The 12,696-nt window shown below is 41.6% G+C and overlaps 1 protein-coding gene across 3 annotated transcripts in view; it reads left to right on the top strand.

Moving 5' to 3' along the window:
- lasp1 (LIM and SH3 protein 1) overlaps window positions 1–12,696 on the top strand; it is a 197,732-nt gene that overhangs the window by 66,371 nt on the left and 118,665 nt on the right. For all 3 annotated transcript variants that reach the window (XR_012102071.1, XM_073071751.1, XM_073071752.1), the window contains exon 3: window positions 4,722–4,806. Coding sequence is in view for 2 of the 3 variants with exons in the window: in XM_073071751.1 (XP_072927852.1) it covers window positions 4,722–4,806 (85 nt within the window). In the remaining variant the exon portion in view is untranslated. The remainder of the gene's footprint in view (window positions 1–4,721; window positions 4,807–12,696) is intronic.

Below are 12,696 nucleotides of genomic sequence, written 5' to 3'. Positions count from 1 at the left end.
GAATAAAGGGAGACTTTTCTGGTTGGCTTCTGGTGACTAGTGATGTTCCACAGAGTTTGGAATTGGGACTGCTTCTTTTCACATTGTACGTCAATGATTTGGATGAAGGAATTGATGGTGTTGTGGCCAAGTTTGCAGATGATATGAAGATAGGTGAAAGGGCAAGTAGTGTTGAGGAAACAGAGAGTCAGCAGAAGGACTAAAATTACCCTAAAATTCTGTCCCCTTGTATTAGCCATTTCCGCCTGGGAAAATGTCCCTGGATATCCACTTGATCTATCCTTCTTATCATCTTCTACACTTCTATCAAGTCACCTCTTATTCTTCTCTCCAAAGAGGAATCCCTCGCTCACTGTACTGATTTCAGGACAATGCATCTCTTGTTGCAGTTGTTTACTTCTGGTTTGTTTCTCTTTTCTCTTTGCCTTTGAATCAGAATCAGGTTTATCACTGACTTATGTCATGAATTTGTTAGTTTCTGGCAACATTGCAAGACATAGAATACAAAGTTCAAAGTAAATTTATGTTCAAAGTAACATGTTCGTTCACCATATATTACCCCGAGATTCATTTTCTTCTTGGCATTTACAGTAGAACAAGGAAGTACATTACAATCAATGAAAAACTGCACTCAATGACTGACAAACAACCATGTTGCAAATGAAGACAAACTGCACAAATACAAAAAAACCCCACAATAATAATAATAATAATAATAATAATAATAATAATAACTAACACTGAGAACATGAGTTGTGGAATCCTTGAAAGTGAGTCCATAGGTTGTGGAAACAGTTGTGGTGAGTGAAGTTATCCCCTTTGGTTCAGGAGCCTGATGGTTGTAGTGTAATAACTGTTCCTGAACCTGGTGCTGTGGGACCTCAGGCTCCTGTACCTCCTGCCTGATGGTAGTAGTGAGAAGAGAACATGGATGGTGGGGTCTTTGATGGATGCTGCTTTCTAGTGGCAGTGCTCCATTTAGATATGCTCAGCGGTGGGGTGGACTTTTCCTGTGATGGGCTGGGCTGTATCCACAACTTTTTGTAGGCTTTCCCATTCTTGGAAAGAATTCTGTTCTTTCATATCAGGCTGTGATACAATCATTAAAATACTCTTCACTGTGTATCCACAAACATTTGTCATTGTTTTAGGTGGCATGCTGACTCTATGCAAACTTTTGAGAAAGTAGAAGTGCTGCTGTGGCTTCTTTGTAATGGCACTTACAGTATGTTTTGTTCCGGAGTAGATCCTGTGAAATGATAATGCCAAAGAATTTAAAGTTGCTGCCACTCTCACTCTCTACTTGTGAAGACTGGCTCATGGACTTCCAGTTTCCTCCTCCTGTTGCTAACTATGTTACTATAAATAAGAAGTGGAAAAGAGGAGTAGTAAGGAGTCTTCATGGGTTCATGGACCATTCAGAAATCTGATGGTAAAGGGGAAGAGTAATTGAGTGTGTGTCTTCAGGCTCCTGTACCACCTCCTTGCTGGCAGTAATGAGAAGAGGGCATGCCCCCAGATGGTGAGGGGCCTTAATGATGCATACTGCTTTCTTGAGGCACCTGCCTCTTGCAGATGTTCCCTATGGTAAGGAGTGCTGTGCCTGTGATGGAACTGGATGGGTCTATAATGCTCTGCAGCCTCTCTCGATCCTGTGCATTGGAGCCTCCAGACCAAGTAATGATGCAAGGAGTTGGGATTAGGCTAGCAAATGAAAAAAGAGTTTTTCTCCTCTCTGTTGCCAAGCCTCCATGATGTTTCCAGGGCTTTGAGCTAAGACACCATTATCTGTGATATGGCTGGAAGAAAAAAATCAAAGGCAATAAAATAATGTTTTTTAAAGAGTTTTGCACATTTGTTGTTGATTTGCAAGAAAGGAGGGACTGTTTGACTGACTGCCACAAATAATCTAGCTGATGAACTCTCAAGCACATAGGAAGGTGGCCTGGTGCTAGGACACAAGTGTGAGAGAACAGGCAACGTCAGGAATAGATCCAGTCAGAGTCAGCATCCCGATGCTCCCAATTTAATGACCCCACCCCCCATATGACCATGGACTCTGCGATTTGATCCCAGCCATGCATTTTCAACTTCATCTGTTGTAGCTGGAAAATAATAATAAATGTCAATATTTTTAAACCACTTTCTAGCACAGAAAAAAATCATTATTCTTCTCCCTTCCTTTCCAGTCCTGATTTTATTGTTTATTTATTTGTTCAGCATTAACAGGCCCAATGAGCAGCACCGCCCAGCAACACACTTGTAGTTCTTAACCCTAACCTAATCACAGGACAATTGACCTATGCCTTTGGACTGTGGGAGGAAACAGGAGCATCCGGAGGAAACAAATCTGTTCATTTGGAAGGACGTACAAACTCCTTACAGAGAAGACTGGAATTGAACTCTGAGCTAACTGCCATGCTACCCTGAAGGGTGTTTGCCCAAAACATCAACCATTTATTCCTCTCCATAGGTGCTGCCTACCCTGCTGAGCTCCAGAATTTAATGTATATTACTCTGGATTTACAACATCTGGAGTATCTTTTGTGTTCATTATTAATCTTGACATTTCTAAAAATGCTAATCTCATTGTCATGCAGTCTGTCTTGTTCATTGGTTGCAAGTGACTTGATCTGACACCTCCTGCCAAGTTATCCAATTTAATTGTAGGCTACATAATTAGCCTTCATGTCTTTGGGCAAGAGCATGTGTGCGCTTGTACACTGGGGAGTTGGGATTGGAAACCAAGCCAGCATTCCTCCTAGTTTGCCATTCAGTATTTCTTTCTGGTAACTCTAATAATAAAAAAAAGCATGTTGCTTGAACACTTATTAAATCCTATTAAGGACGTTCACATTAAGCTGCATAAGAATGTGGTAGAAATGGGACATTCCTGTTATTTGCCCTGCCTTTAAATGGGGTAAGGTCAGGTTCAAATTCAGTTTATTGTCATGCAGCCATACACAGGTACACCACCAAACGAAACAACGTTCCTCTAGACCAAGGTGCACAACATGTGACTCACACATAACACACAAAGTAATATTACCACAAATAAATTAACAAATAATAAAATATATTCCAGAAGAGTGATATTTAGCATAAAGTTCATTTAAGTTGTTTCCCATCCTAACAGTCCTTGTCCTAATGGGCATTGGCTGACAGAACTGAGACAACAAAGTTCAAAGTAAACTTATTATCAAGTTATATATATTTTTACCATATACTACCCTGAGATCCATTTTCGAACCCAGCTGAAATGCGTATGAAAGATCTCCATAATAAAGAGGAATAGTGTTACGATAAGATAAGATTAACTTTATTTGTCACAGGTACATTGAAACATACAGTGAAATGCATTGTTTGTGTCAAGGATGTGCTGGAGGCAGCCCACAAGTGTTGTCATGCTTCCATTTTGTCCAACTTGTTTATTTTGAAAGCACTTAGCCACATAGTGGTAATGGAAATAATTTTTTTGAAAATTATTGAGGGATATTTTGATCATGGGAGAAAGGGAAGGAAAAGGGGCACCAGAGGGAGGCAATGGACAGGTGAGGTAGTATAGCCGCCAGCATAACACAATTACAGTGCTAGTGACCCAGATTCAATTCTGTCGCTCTCTGTAAGGAGCTTGCATGTTCTTTTCATGATCTTGTGGGATTCCTCCCACAGTCCATGGATTAATAGGTTAATTGGTCACACGACTGTAATTGAGTGGTAATGGCTCATTGGGCTGGAAGGGCCTGCTAAATGTGCTGTGGTCTAAATAAAAACAATAAAACAAATCTAGTTTCATTGAGAGAGTTCTGCATTGTTTTTGGTTGAGACAGGAGGAAACCCATGTGGTCATGAGGAGAGCGTACAAACTCCTTACAGATGGCGCTGGAATTGAGCCCTGTTTGCTGGTGTTGAAATAGAGTTACGCTAACTGCTACACTACTGTGCCACCCCACATTGTAAGGCAAGGTCTTGTATTGGAACATGGAACCCATGTCACATTGACAGACTGTGACCAACTGATCGGTGAACATCTGTGATTGCTTTGTTCAAATGTGCACAATTGCAATAATCTCTGTACTAAACTTTGCTGTCTCAAAAGTTGGCAGAATATGTCTTGTTAACTTGCTGAAGGCTTTGTTTGGCTGGATAGAGCTTCCTTTTGGGAGAGCAATTAAAATTTCCTTGGATGATTTGCAGGGAAGCTGAGGAATCTAAAACTAAGCCACTGTGCATGAAAGGGGTACGAGAATAGGTGGAAGTCTGAAATAAGAACAGAAAGTGTTGGAAACACTCAGCAGGTCAAGCAGCCACTGCAGAGAGAGATATAGTTTCGGATCCAGGACTTTGCTCTGAGAGGAGGGGAGGGTGGATCGTGGGAGAAAGGGAAGGAGGAGGGGCACCAGATGGAGGCGATGGACAGATGAGGAAAAGAGAAAGGAGTAATGGAGAGTGGAAAAAGAAATAAGGGAATAGAAAATTTGAGAAATTGATGTTGATACTGTCAGGTTGGAGCTACCCAGAAAGAATGCCTGAAAAGTGTGGCTGAGGTGTTAATTTCCAGAGTGAAATCATCCTGGTGTGTTTTTATTTTACCCAAATGAAAGAAATGTTCTCCCACTTTCATAATTCCTGTCGCTAGCTTTGATAATAAAGCAAGGCCTTGTGGGAATATGTCTGTAACCATAGAAACCAAAGGTGTTTGTTTCTCTTCTTTTCTGTAGGCACTACCCAAAATCTTCATTCACTGCCGTGGCAGACACCCCGGAAAACCTGCGGCTGAAGAAACAAAGCAAGTTGCAGAGTCAGGTAAGTAGTTCCACTTTGTGGTGTCAAACAAGGCATGTGGTCCCCTGCTACTTTCTCATCACACCATTTTTGAGAGGCATTGATGCATGTAAGTTCCACCAAGGGCTTTGCAAAGGGTTTGGGCAACAAGGAAGAACAACTTGTTAATTTACAGTTGTTCAAGTTTAAGTTTATTGTCATTCAACCATACATATGCATACAGCTCAACGAAACAGCATTCCTCACAGTAAATATAGTCACACACTGCACATTTAGTTATAATCTAGCACATACAGTCATGTTAACACAAGTCCCTGAGTGACATGGCCTGAAGGTTGACAGGGTGACATAAAGTGTGAGGTGCATGTTGATATAAGACAGTATAATGTTACTGACACTATTATAATAAAACAAGCAGTCATATAAATATGTGAAACAGCAGCGATAAAAGATGAAAATTGAGCAATGCAACATGAGAGTGTGTCTGTGAGTTGGATAGTTGGGGGGGGCACGGATTCAGGTAGGGTGTAAATGTGTGCTGGGAGGCAGTAAGGTGTTAAGAAGTTTGTTCATGTTGCTCTCATGACATTAGAAAGGACCTTGCCATTTCTTTGTTGTGTAGTCACTGTTGCAGCAGCCTGCTTATACAAAGCTGCAACATCTTGCTAACAGGCTGTTTCTTCAGATGGACAGACAAGATTCTGCAGATGCTAGAAATCTTGAGTAACACACACAGAATGCCGGAGGAACTCAGCAAGTCAGGCAACATCTATGGAGAGGAGTAAACGATCAGGAGGTTTATTCAGATTTATTTAATCACAAGTACATTGAAACATACAGTGAAATGCAACCCATATCCAGTGACGTGTTGGGGGCAGCCCACCTGAATAAACATCAGGAATAATAAAGGGTCTCAGCCCGAAATGTCGATTCTTTATTCACCTCCATAGATGCTGCCTGACTTACTGAGTTCCTCCAGCATTTTATTGTGTGTTGCTATCTCTTTGTGTGTTACTCCAGATTTCCAGCATCTGCAGTCCTTTGTGGTTATTGGTGGAGATGTAATTAATGGCAATCAGCTCCTGTTTTAATCCCTAATAGCACTATGGGTTTCTTTTTCCACTTGAGAGAATAGATGGGACCTCAGCTTCATATTTCAGTTGTACAATGTCTTGGTACAAATGTCTCTCAGATCTGTGTGAAAGCGTGGCAGAATGATCTGCTCAACTCTCTGTGGTGGGGCATGAACCCACTACAAGCTTCTGGCACTGAGGCTACCCATAGGGCTATGGCCAGCTTTTTGCTGCTTGGAGTCTTGGAATCCAAGCTTGTTAAACTCTTTCTCCACATGCACACTGTTACAGCCACCTAGTTCAGCGAGGTGTCTTTTGCAGCTGATTCTACTGATGGATTGGGTCCCTTGGACTTGACCAGAGCAGAAATGGAGCTAACACCATGGGGGCATAATTTTAAGTTGATTGGAGGGAAGTATAGGTGGGGTGTCAGAAGTAGGTTTTTTATGCTTGTATGGAATGCCTTCCCAGGGTGAAGGTAGAGGCAGATACATTAGGGACTTTTAAGGATCTCATGGATGATAGAAAAACAGAGGGCTATGTAGGAGGGAAGGGCTAGATTGATCTTAAAATTGTTTAAAAGGTTGGCACATCATTGTGGGTCAAAGAGCCTATACTGTGCTGTAATGTTCTATGTTCTAAAGTTGGGCAACTGCATATGACAGTGGATTGTGTAAATGCACAGTCTCTCTTGTCAACTCCCAAAACAGACAAACACCTTTCACTGTGAGCTGTTCCAATTAGTGCATTGAGATGGCTTACAAATGTAAAGGGCCAAGTGGACTGAAGACACCAGAGACTGTAGATACCAGAACCTTGAACAACAAACTGTCTCTGGAGGAACTCAGTAGGTTGAGTAGCATCTGTGGGTGGGATGAAAAGGAATTGTTAACATTTTGGGTCGAGTCTGTTTTAACCTGAACAATTGAACATAGAACACTATAGAGTTCAGTCCAACCCTGTAATCTGCTTTAAAATCAATCCATCCCTTCCCTTCTACATAGCTCTCCATTTTTAGACTTTAAGACATAGGAGCAGAATTGGACCATTTGGCCCATCGAGTCTGCTCCACTATTCCATCATGGCTGATTTATTATCCCTCTCATCTCCATCCCTCCAGCCTTCTCCCCATAACCGTTGATATCCTTACTAATCAAGAACCTATCAACCTCCACTTTAAGTATACCCAGATGACTTAGGTTCTATCATACATGTGCCAAAGTATTGACAATTCCATTTCTCCTGCAGATGTTGTTGATCTGAGTTCCTCCAGCAGACTGTTTGATATTACCCCCCCACCACCCCCATATTCAACGATCTGCTGTCCCTTGTGTCGAGCTTAAGTGAATTTGAGGAACATTTTGCACTTGGTTGGCTCTGTTAATCCATGGATTTGTAAAGCTCTGTAATTGAATCGATAAGAGATATGATCAATGCAAATCTACTTCTTTGTGCAGGTCCTCAGACAGCCTGCTATCGACAGATACCAGTCAACGTACGAGTCCACAGTGACTGAATATAGACTCCAGCCTCTGATTGCGCACTTGAAATGTAATCACAGCCTAGAACTAACTGTCTTTCAATGAGCCACACATACCAGCTTTAAACTAGTGCTAATCTCCCTCTGTTCCATAGAGTGTAGTTCGAACAAGGGAGCATGCCTTTGAGTAACGCAGTGAGTGTATACGTAACAGGTTACCAGGACTCTAGGTAACTGCTAATTCTCTACTAATATTTCATGCACAAGTTATGCTCATTCTACATAATTTTATTTTATTATTTAGAGATACAGCGTGGAACAGGCCCTTCCAGCCCAATGAGCCGCAATGCCCAATAACCCACCTATTTGCCCCCAGCCTAATTAGGGAACAATTTACAATGACCAATTAACCTACTAACTGGTACATCTTTGGACTGTGGGAGGAAACTGGAACACCAGAGGAAAACCACATGGTCACAAGGAAAATGTACAAAATCCTTTCAAACAGCAGTGGAATTGAGTTCTGAAAAGCAGTGCCTTGAGCTGTAAAGTGTTCCACTAACCGCTGCAGTGCTGTGGCGCCCTATAATTGCATCTGCAGTAAACAGTAACACAATGAGCCATTAGGTGGATGCTGGAACAACATACTCTGTAGCCCACATAATATTAATAGATGGAAGTAAAAACATGAAGCGCAAACCCAAATACTGGTTGAGGTTACATTTTTTTTGATATTTTGTTCTACAAAGCTTTCATGCTGGGAGGCATAGCTAGAATATCAGTGGCATGGTAGTGTAGCGGTTAGTACGTCACTTCACAGTGCCTGCGATCGTCAATCAGGTTTCAATTCCCACTGCTGTTGTATATTTTCCCTGTGACTGTGCTGGTTTCCTCCGGGTGCTCCGGCTTCCTCTCAGGCTCCAAAGATGTTCAGATTAAGATCAGTAAATTGTGGGCATGCTACTTTGGTGCCAGATGTGTGGTGACACTTGCGGACTAATCCCTGCTAATTTGATTTGACTCAAATGCTGCATTTCACTATATGTTTCGATGTACCTGTGACAAATAAAGCTAATCTTTAATATCTTGAAACAGGAACAATATCAAATAGGCCACTGGGAGAAATTATAATCTCCTCTGCAACTGACTTCCTCATCGACTGATTTGTGTATGTGGGGGATGGAGTTTGCCAGGATTAGTGGGGAAGACTGTGTCTCTTCTGTCTCACTCAAAGGGGGTTATGTAGCTAACTTCCTTTTGTCTAGCAATGTCCCGCCTCATTGATTTGGAAGTCACGGTGAGGAGAGTGATTTTGCAGCCTGATACATGACGGTTGCTATGCTCATTCGAAGTCGCTGATATTCTGAGCTCAAAACGCAACCTTAGCTATTTTTAGACTTTGATGCACCAGTTCTTCAAAATTAGCATCCTTTCAGCTGCAGAGGATTGTTTCTCTATGTGGTGTGATTTGACCCTGCAGAGAGCATATCTTTTTTCCCTTGGAGGGAAAATTAAAAAAAAAGTATATTTTTGTTCTCCTGAGGGGATTAGCCTTGCTGAATTTTTGCAGGCATTGTATCAGAGGGAGGGAGGGAAAGAGAGAGCAGAGCACAGAGTAGTCAACTTTTCTTGGGCAAATTCAAAGTAAATTGTATACTACCTTGAGATTCATTTTCTTGCAGACATTTACAGAAAAATAGAGATTTACATTAGGATTTATGAAAAGCCATAAATAATAAGGACTAAACACAAAAGATTCTGCAGATGCTGGAAATCCAGGGCAACACACACAAAATGCTGGAAGAATTCAGCAGGTCAGGCAACATCTATGGAGGGGAATAGGAAGAGGACGTTTCAGGCTGAGACCCTTCATCAGGATTGATTGTCTGATGAAGGTTCAGGACTGAGAAGGGTCTCAGCCTGAAACATCCACTCTTTATTCCTTTCCATAGATGCTACCTAAGCTGTTGCGTCCCTTCATCATTTTGAGAGATTAATAAAGATTGACAACCGATGAGCAAAAGAAAGACAAATTGTGCAAATAATCAAAAAGATAAGTAAATAATACTGAGAATATGAGTTGTAAAGAATCTTTGAAAGTGAGTCATCTGTAGGTTGTGGAATCAGTTCAGAGTTGAAGTGAGTGAAGTACTCCATGCTGGTTCAGGAGCCTGATGGTTCGATTTGGAGATGTACCAGAATCAAACACAGCCCTCAGCAATCCAGCAGGGTGTAGTCAGTGGGATTGTGCTTTACCCTTTTTTTTCCCCTAGTGTCTGTCACAGCGACCCAATTGTTTCACTCTGTTTGCCCTCTGGTAGACTTCCCTCAATTGGTCAACTAGCTGTCCTCCTGTCTGCTCCCAGTTGTCTGGTTTATCCTGACCCTGTTTCTCTGCCTGGGCGAGAGAGCATGTCTTATGAAGACAGCTTGAGCGAGTTAGGGCTTTTCTCTGAAAGTATGGATGTGATTATTATCTAAAATGATGTAATGCCAAAATTAGAGAGCTCAGGTATACTTTGGAAGGTTGAAGAGCTGGAGGATTACAGGGATAAGGAAGGATAAATCCTTGGATGGAGAAATCAAGAGGAACAACTTTAAAATTGAAATTGAGCATTGACTGAAAATGCATATATGAAAAAGCGAGAGAGGAGAAAAACCACATTTGGAGAATTGTGTTCAGTTCTAGTCACCTCATTATAGAAAGGATATGGAAGCTTTGGAGAGGTGCAAAGTAGATTTGCTAGGATTGGAGAGCATGTCTTATGAGGATAGTTTGAGTGAAGGAGGGTGAAAGGTGATAGAGGTGTACATAGATCAAGTGGACAGCCAGAAACATTTTCCCAGGGTGGAGATGGCTACGAGTGGAGGGGGCATTATAGAGTTCTTTTTACATAGAATGGTGGGTGTGTGGAATGTGTGCCAGTGGTGGTGGTAGAGGCAGATAAGTTAGGGACATTGAAGAAACTCTGAAATAGGCACGTAGATGAAAGAAAAATGGAAGGAAGAGTTAGATTGAGGTTAGAATAGGTTAAAGGGTCAGTATTGTGCTGTAATATTCTATGTCTCAATGTTGTTCTTGCTTTTGTTGCTAGTTCGGTCACCTTGTTATCCACAACCAAATTTGCTAAGATCTGCTTAATTAAAGAGTCATGAGAGAGTTTAGAGTTGCCAACTCTGGCTGTTTTATCTGGTTGCTGGATGTCCTTGTGTTTTCCCAGCTGGTCTAACCTCTGTCTTCCACTTGTGTCATATCCAAGTGTCCAAAGATGCTGACAGATTGGTTAAGTTCTGCAAGGAACTACCAATCTATCAATACATCAGCCCTTCAAAATTCAAAGTAAATTTATTATCAGAGTACGTCTGAGATTCATTTTCTTGTAGGCATTTACAGGATTATAACTGATTCCACATTCTATCGATGCTCTGGGTGAAGAATTTTGTTTTCTCTAATTGTTTTTAAAACGTGCCTCTCATTGTGGACAGTTTATTCCCTTCCATTGATGCAGCCTTACTGACTGTGTTTCTCCCGTATTTTGTGTGTGTTACTCAACGTTTCCAGCATTTGCAGAATCTCGTTAGTTTTAATGACTCCTGGTTTTGCAAAGTCTGAAAGTTGAGGCATCTCTGCACTTTATTAGATACACCTATACAGCTGCTCATTAATGCAAATATCTAATCAGCAAATTGTGGCAGCAACTCAATGTATAAAAGCATGCTGACATGGTCAAGAGGTTCAGTTGTTCAGACCAAACATCAGAATGGGGAAGAAATGTGATTTGGGCCATTTTGACCATTGAATGATTGTTGATGCCAGATGGGTGGTTTGAGTATCTCAGAAACTGCTGATCTCCTGGGATTTTCACACACAACAGTCTCTAGAGTTTACAGAGAATGGTGCGGAAAACAAAGAAAAACATCTAGTGAGTGGCAGATCTGTGGACAAAAACATCTTGATAATGGGAGAGGTCAGGAGAATGGCCAGACTCGTTCAAACTGACAGGAAGGCGACTTAAATAACCGTGCATTACAACAGTGGAAGAGCATCTCTGAATGCACAACACGTTGAACTTTGAAGTGGATGGGCTACAGCAGAAGATCATGAATGTACACTCAGTGGCCACTTAATAGGTACAGGAGATGTCTTATAAAATGGCCACTGAGTGTATATCTACCCTCTTTTTAAAAAACTTCCATAATCTGAAATGCTCCATCACTTCTAATCACAGATTTTCTGGAGGTAAAAAAGCCACAACTTGCTCATTCTGTCCTGATGGAAGGAAGTGTTTATTTATTCTCATTTCCTCTTTTACCTTTTCTGCTGTCTCTGTGGCCTTTATAAGCTATAGAAGCTGTGGGCTTTAGGCAAAGTGGCGACCTAGTCGCTAACCATTGGGAATTGTACAGGAGAACATATTGAAGGAAGCACCATTGAGGTGAGACCTGTGTTTTGTCACGTTAGCTGTCCTGAAGTTAGTAAGTTAACTAGTTTCTTCTTGCACCTGTCCTGAAGTGTGATCTGATACTGCATACACAGAATATCATCTTCACAAAAAAGAAACCACAGTTTCCTTTTCGTTCTGTCTTTCACACGTTAAAAATTATTTCAAAGCTTATTTGAAGCTGTTTCTTCAGGTAAGGTCTGATGGTTTCCTTTTTGTGATGTTTATTCATTTGAATAGACAGCCTGCACTGTTGGTGTTGGGGTGGGGACATGCTCTTTTTATATTATGGTTTCTACACCTTCAAGCATTGTAATTTTTAAATTTAGCATGGTAACAGACCCTTCCGGCCCATCGAGCCCTCACAGCCCAATACAACAATGTGACCAATTAACATATTAACTTGTATGTCTTTGGGATGTGGGAGAAAACCAGAGCAGCTGGAGGAAACCAAAGTGGTCATGAGAAGGGTGTACAAGCTTCTTCGAGCAGTGGTCGCTAGTGCAGTAGAGTGTTAAGCTAACTACTATGCTACTGTTCCCAAAAGATATTGCCGTTCCCATCACTATAATTAAATCAACACACGTCACCTTGCTCTGTCCTTGCCTTCCATCCCCTCTTTGTATTTCTCCCACTAGATTATGTTATGTGTGCCCTCTGGCTCTGTGGCCCTACAGTTTTCCAATAAATGAGCTGCAAACACTCTGCTGGAGTTGCAGATACAACACTGGGGGAACACATGGACTAGTTGGGCCAAAAGGCCTGTTTCCATGCTGCGTTACTCTGTGACTCAGCAGGTCAGGCAGCATCTATGAAGAGAAATGGACAGCTGATGTTTTGAGTAGAGACCCTTGATCTGGACTCGATCAGTGCAGGTCTCAATCCAAAACGTTGACTGTCCATTTCCCACAATAGA

The sequence above is a fragment of the Hemitrygon akajei genome, chromosome 18, assembly GCF_048418815.1.
Source record: "Hemitrygon akajei chromosome 18, sHemAka1.3, whole genome shotgun sequence".
Taxonomy (NCBI): domain Eukaryota; kingdom Metazoa; phylum Chordata; class Chondrichthyes; order Myliobatiformes; family Dasyatidae; genus Hemitrygon; species Hemitrygon akajei.
The sequence above is the reverse complement of the archived record's forward strand: the minus strand, read 5'-3'. Positions and strand labels throughout refer to the sequence as shown.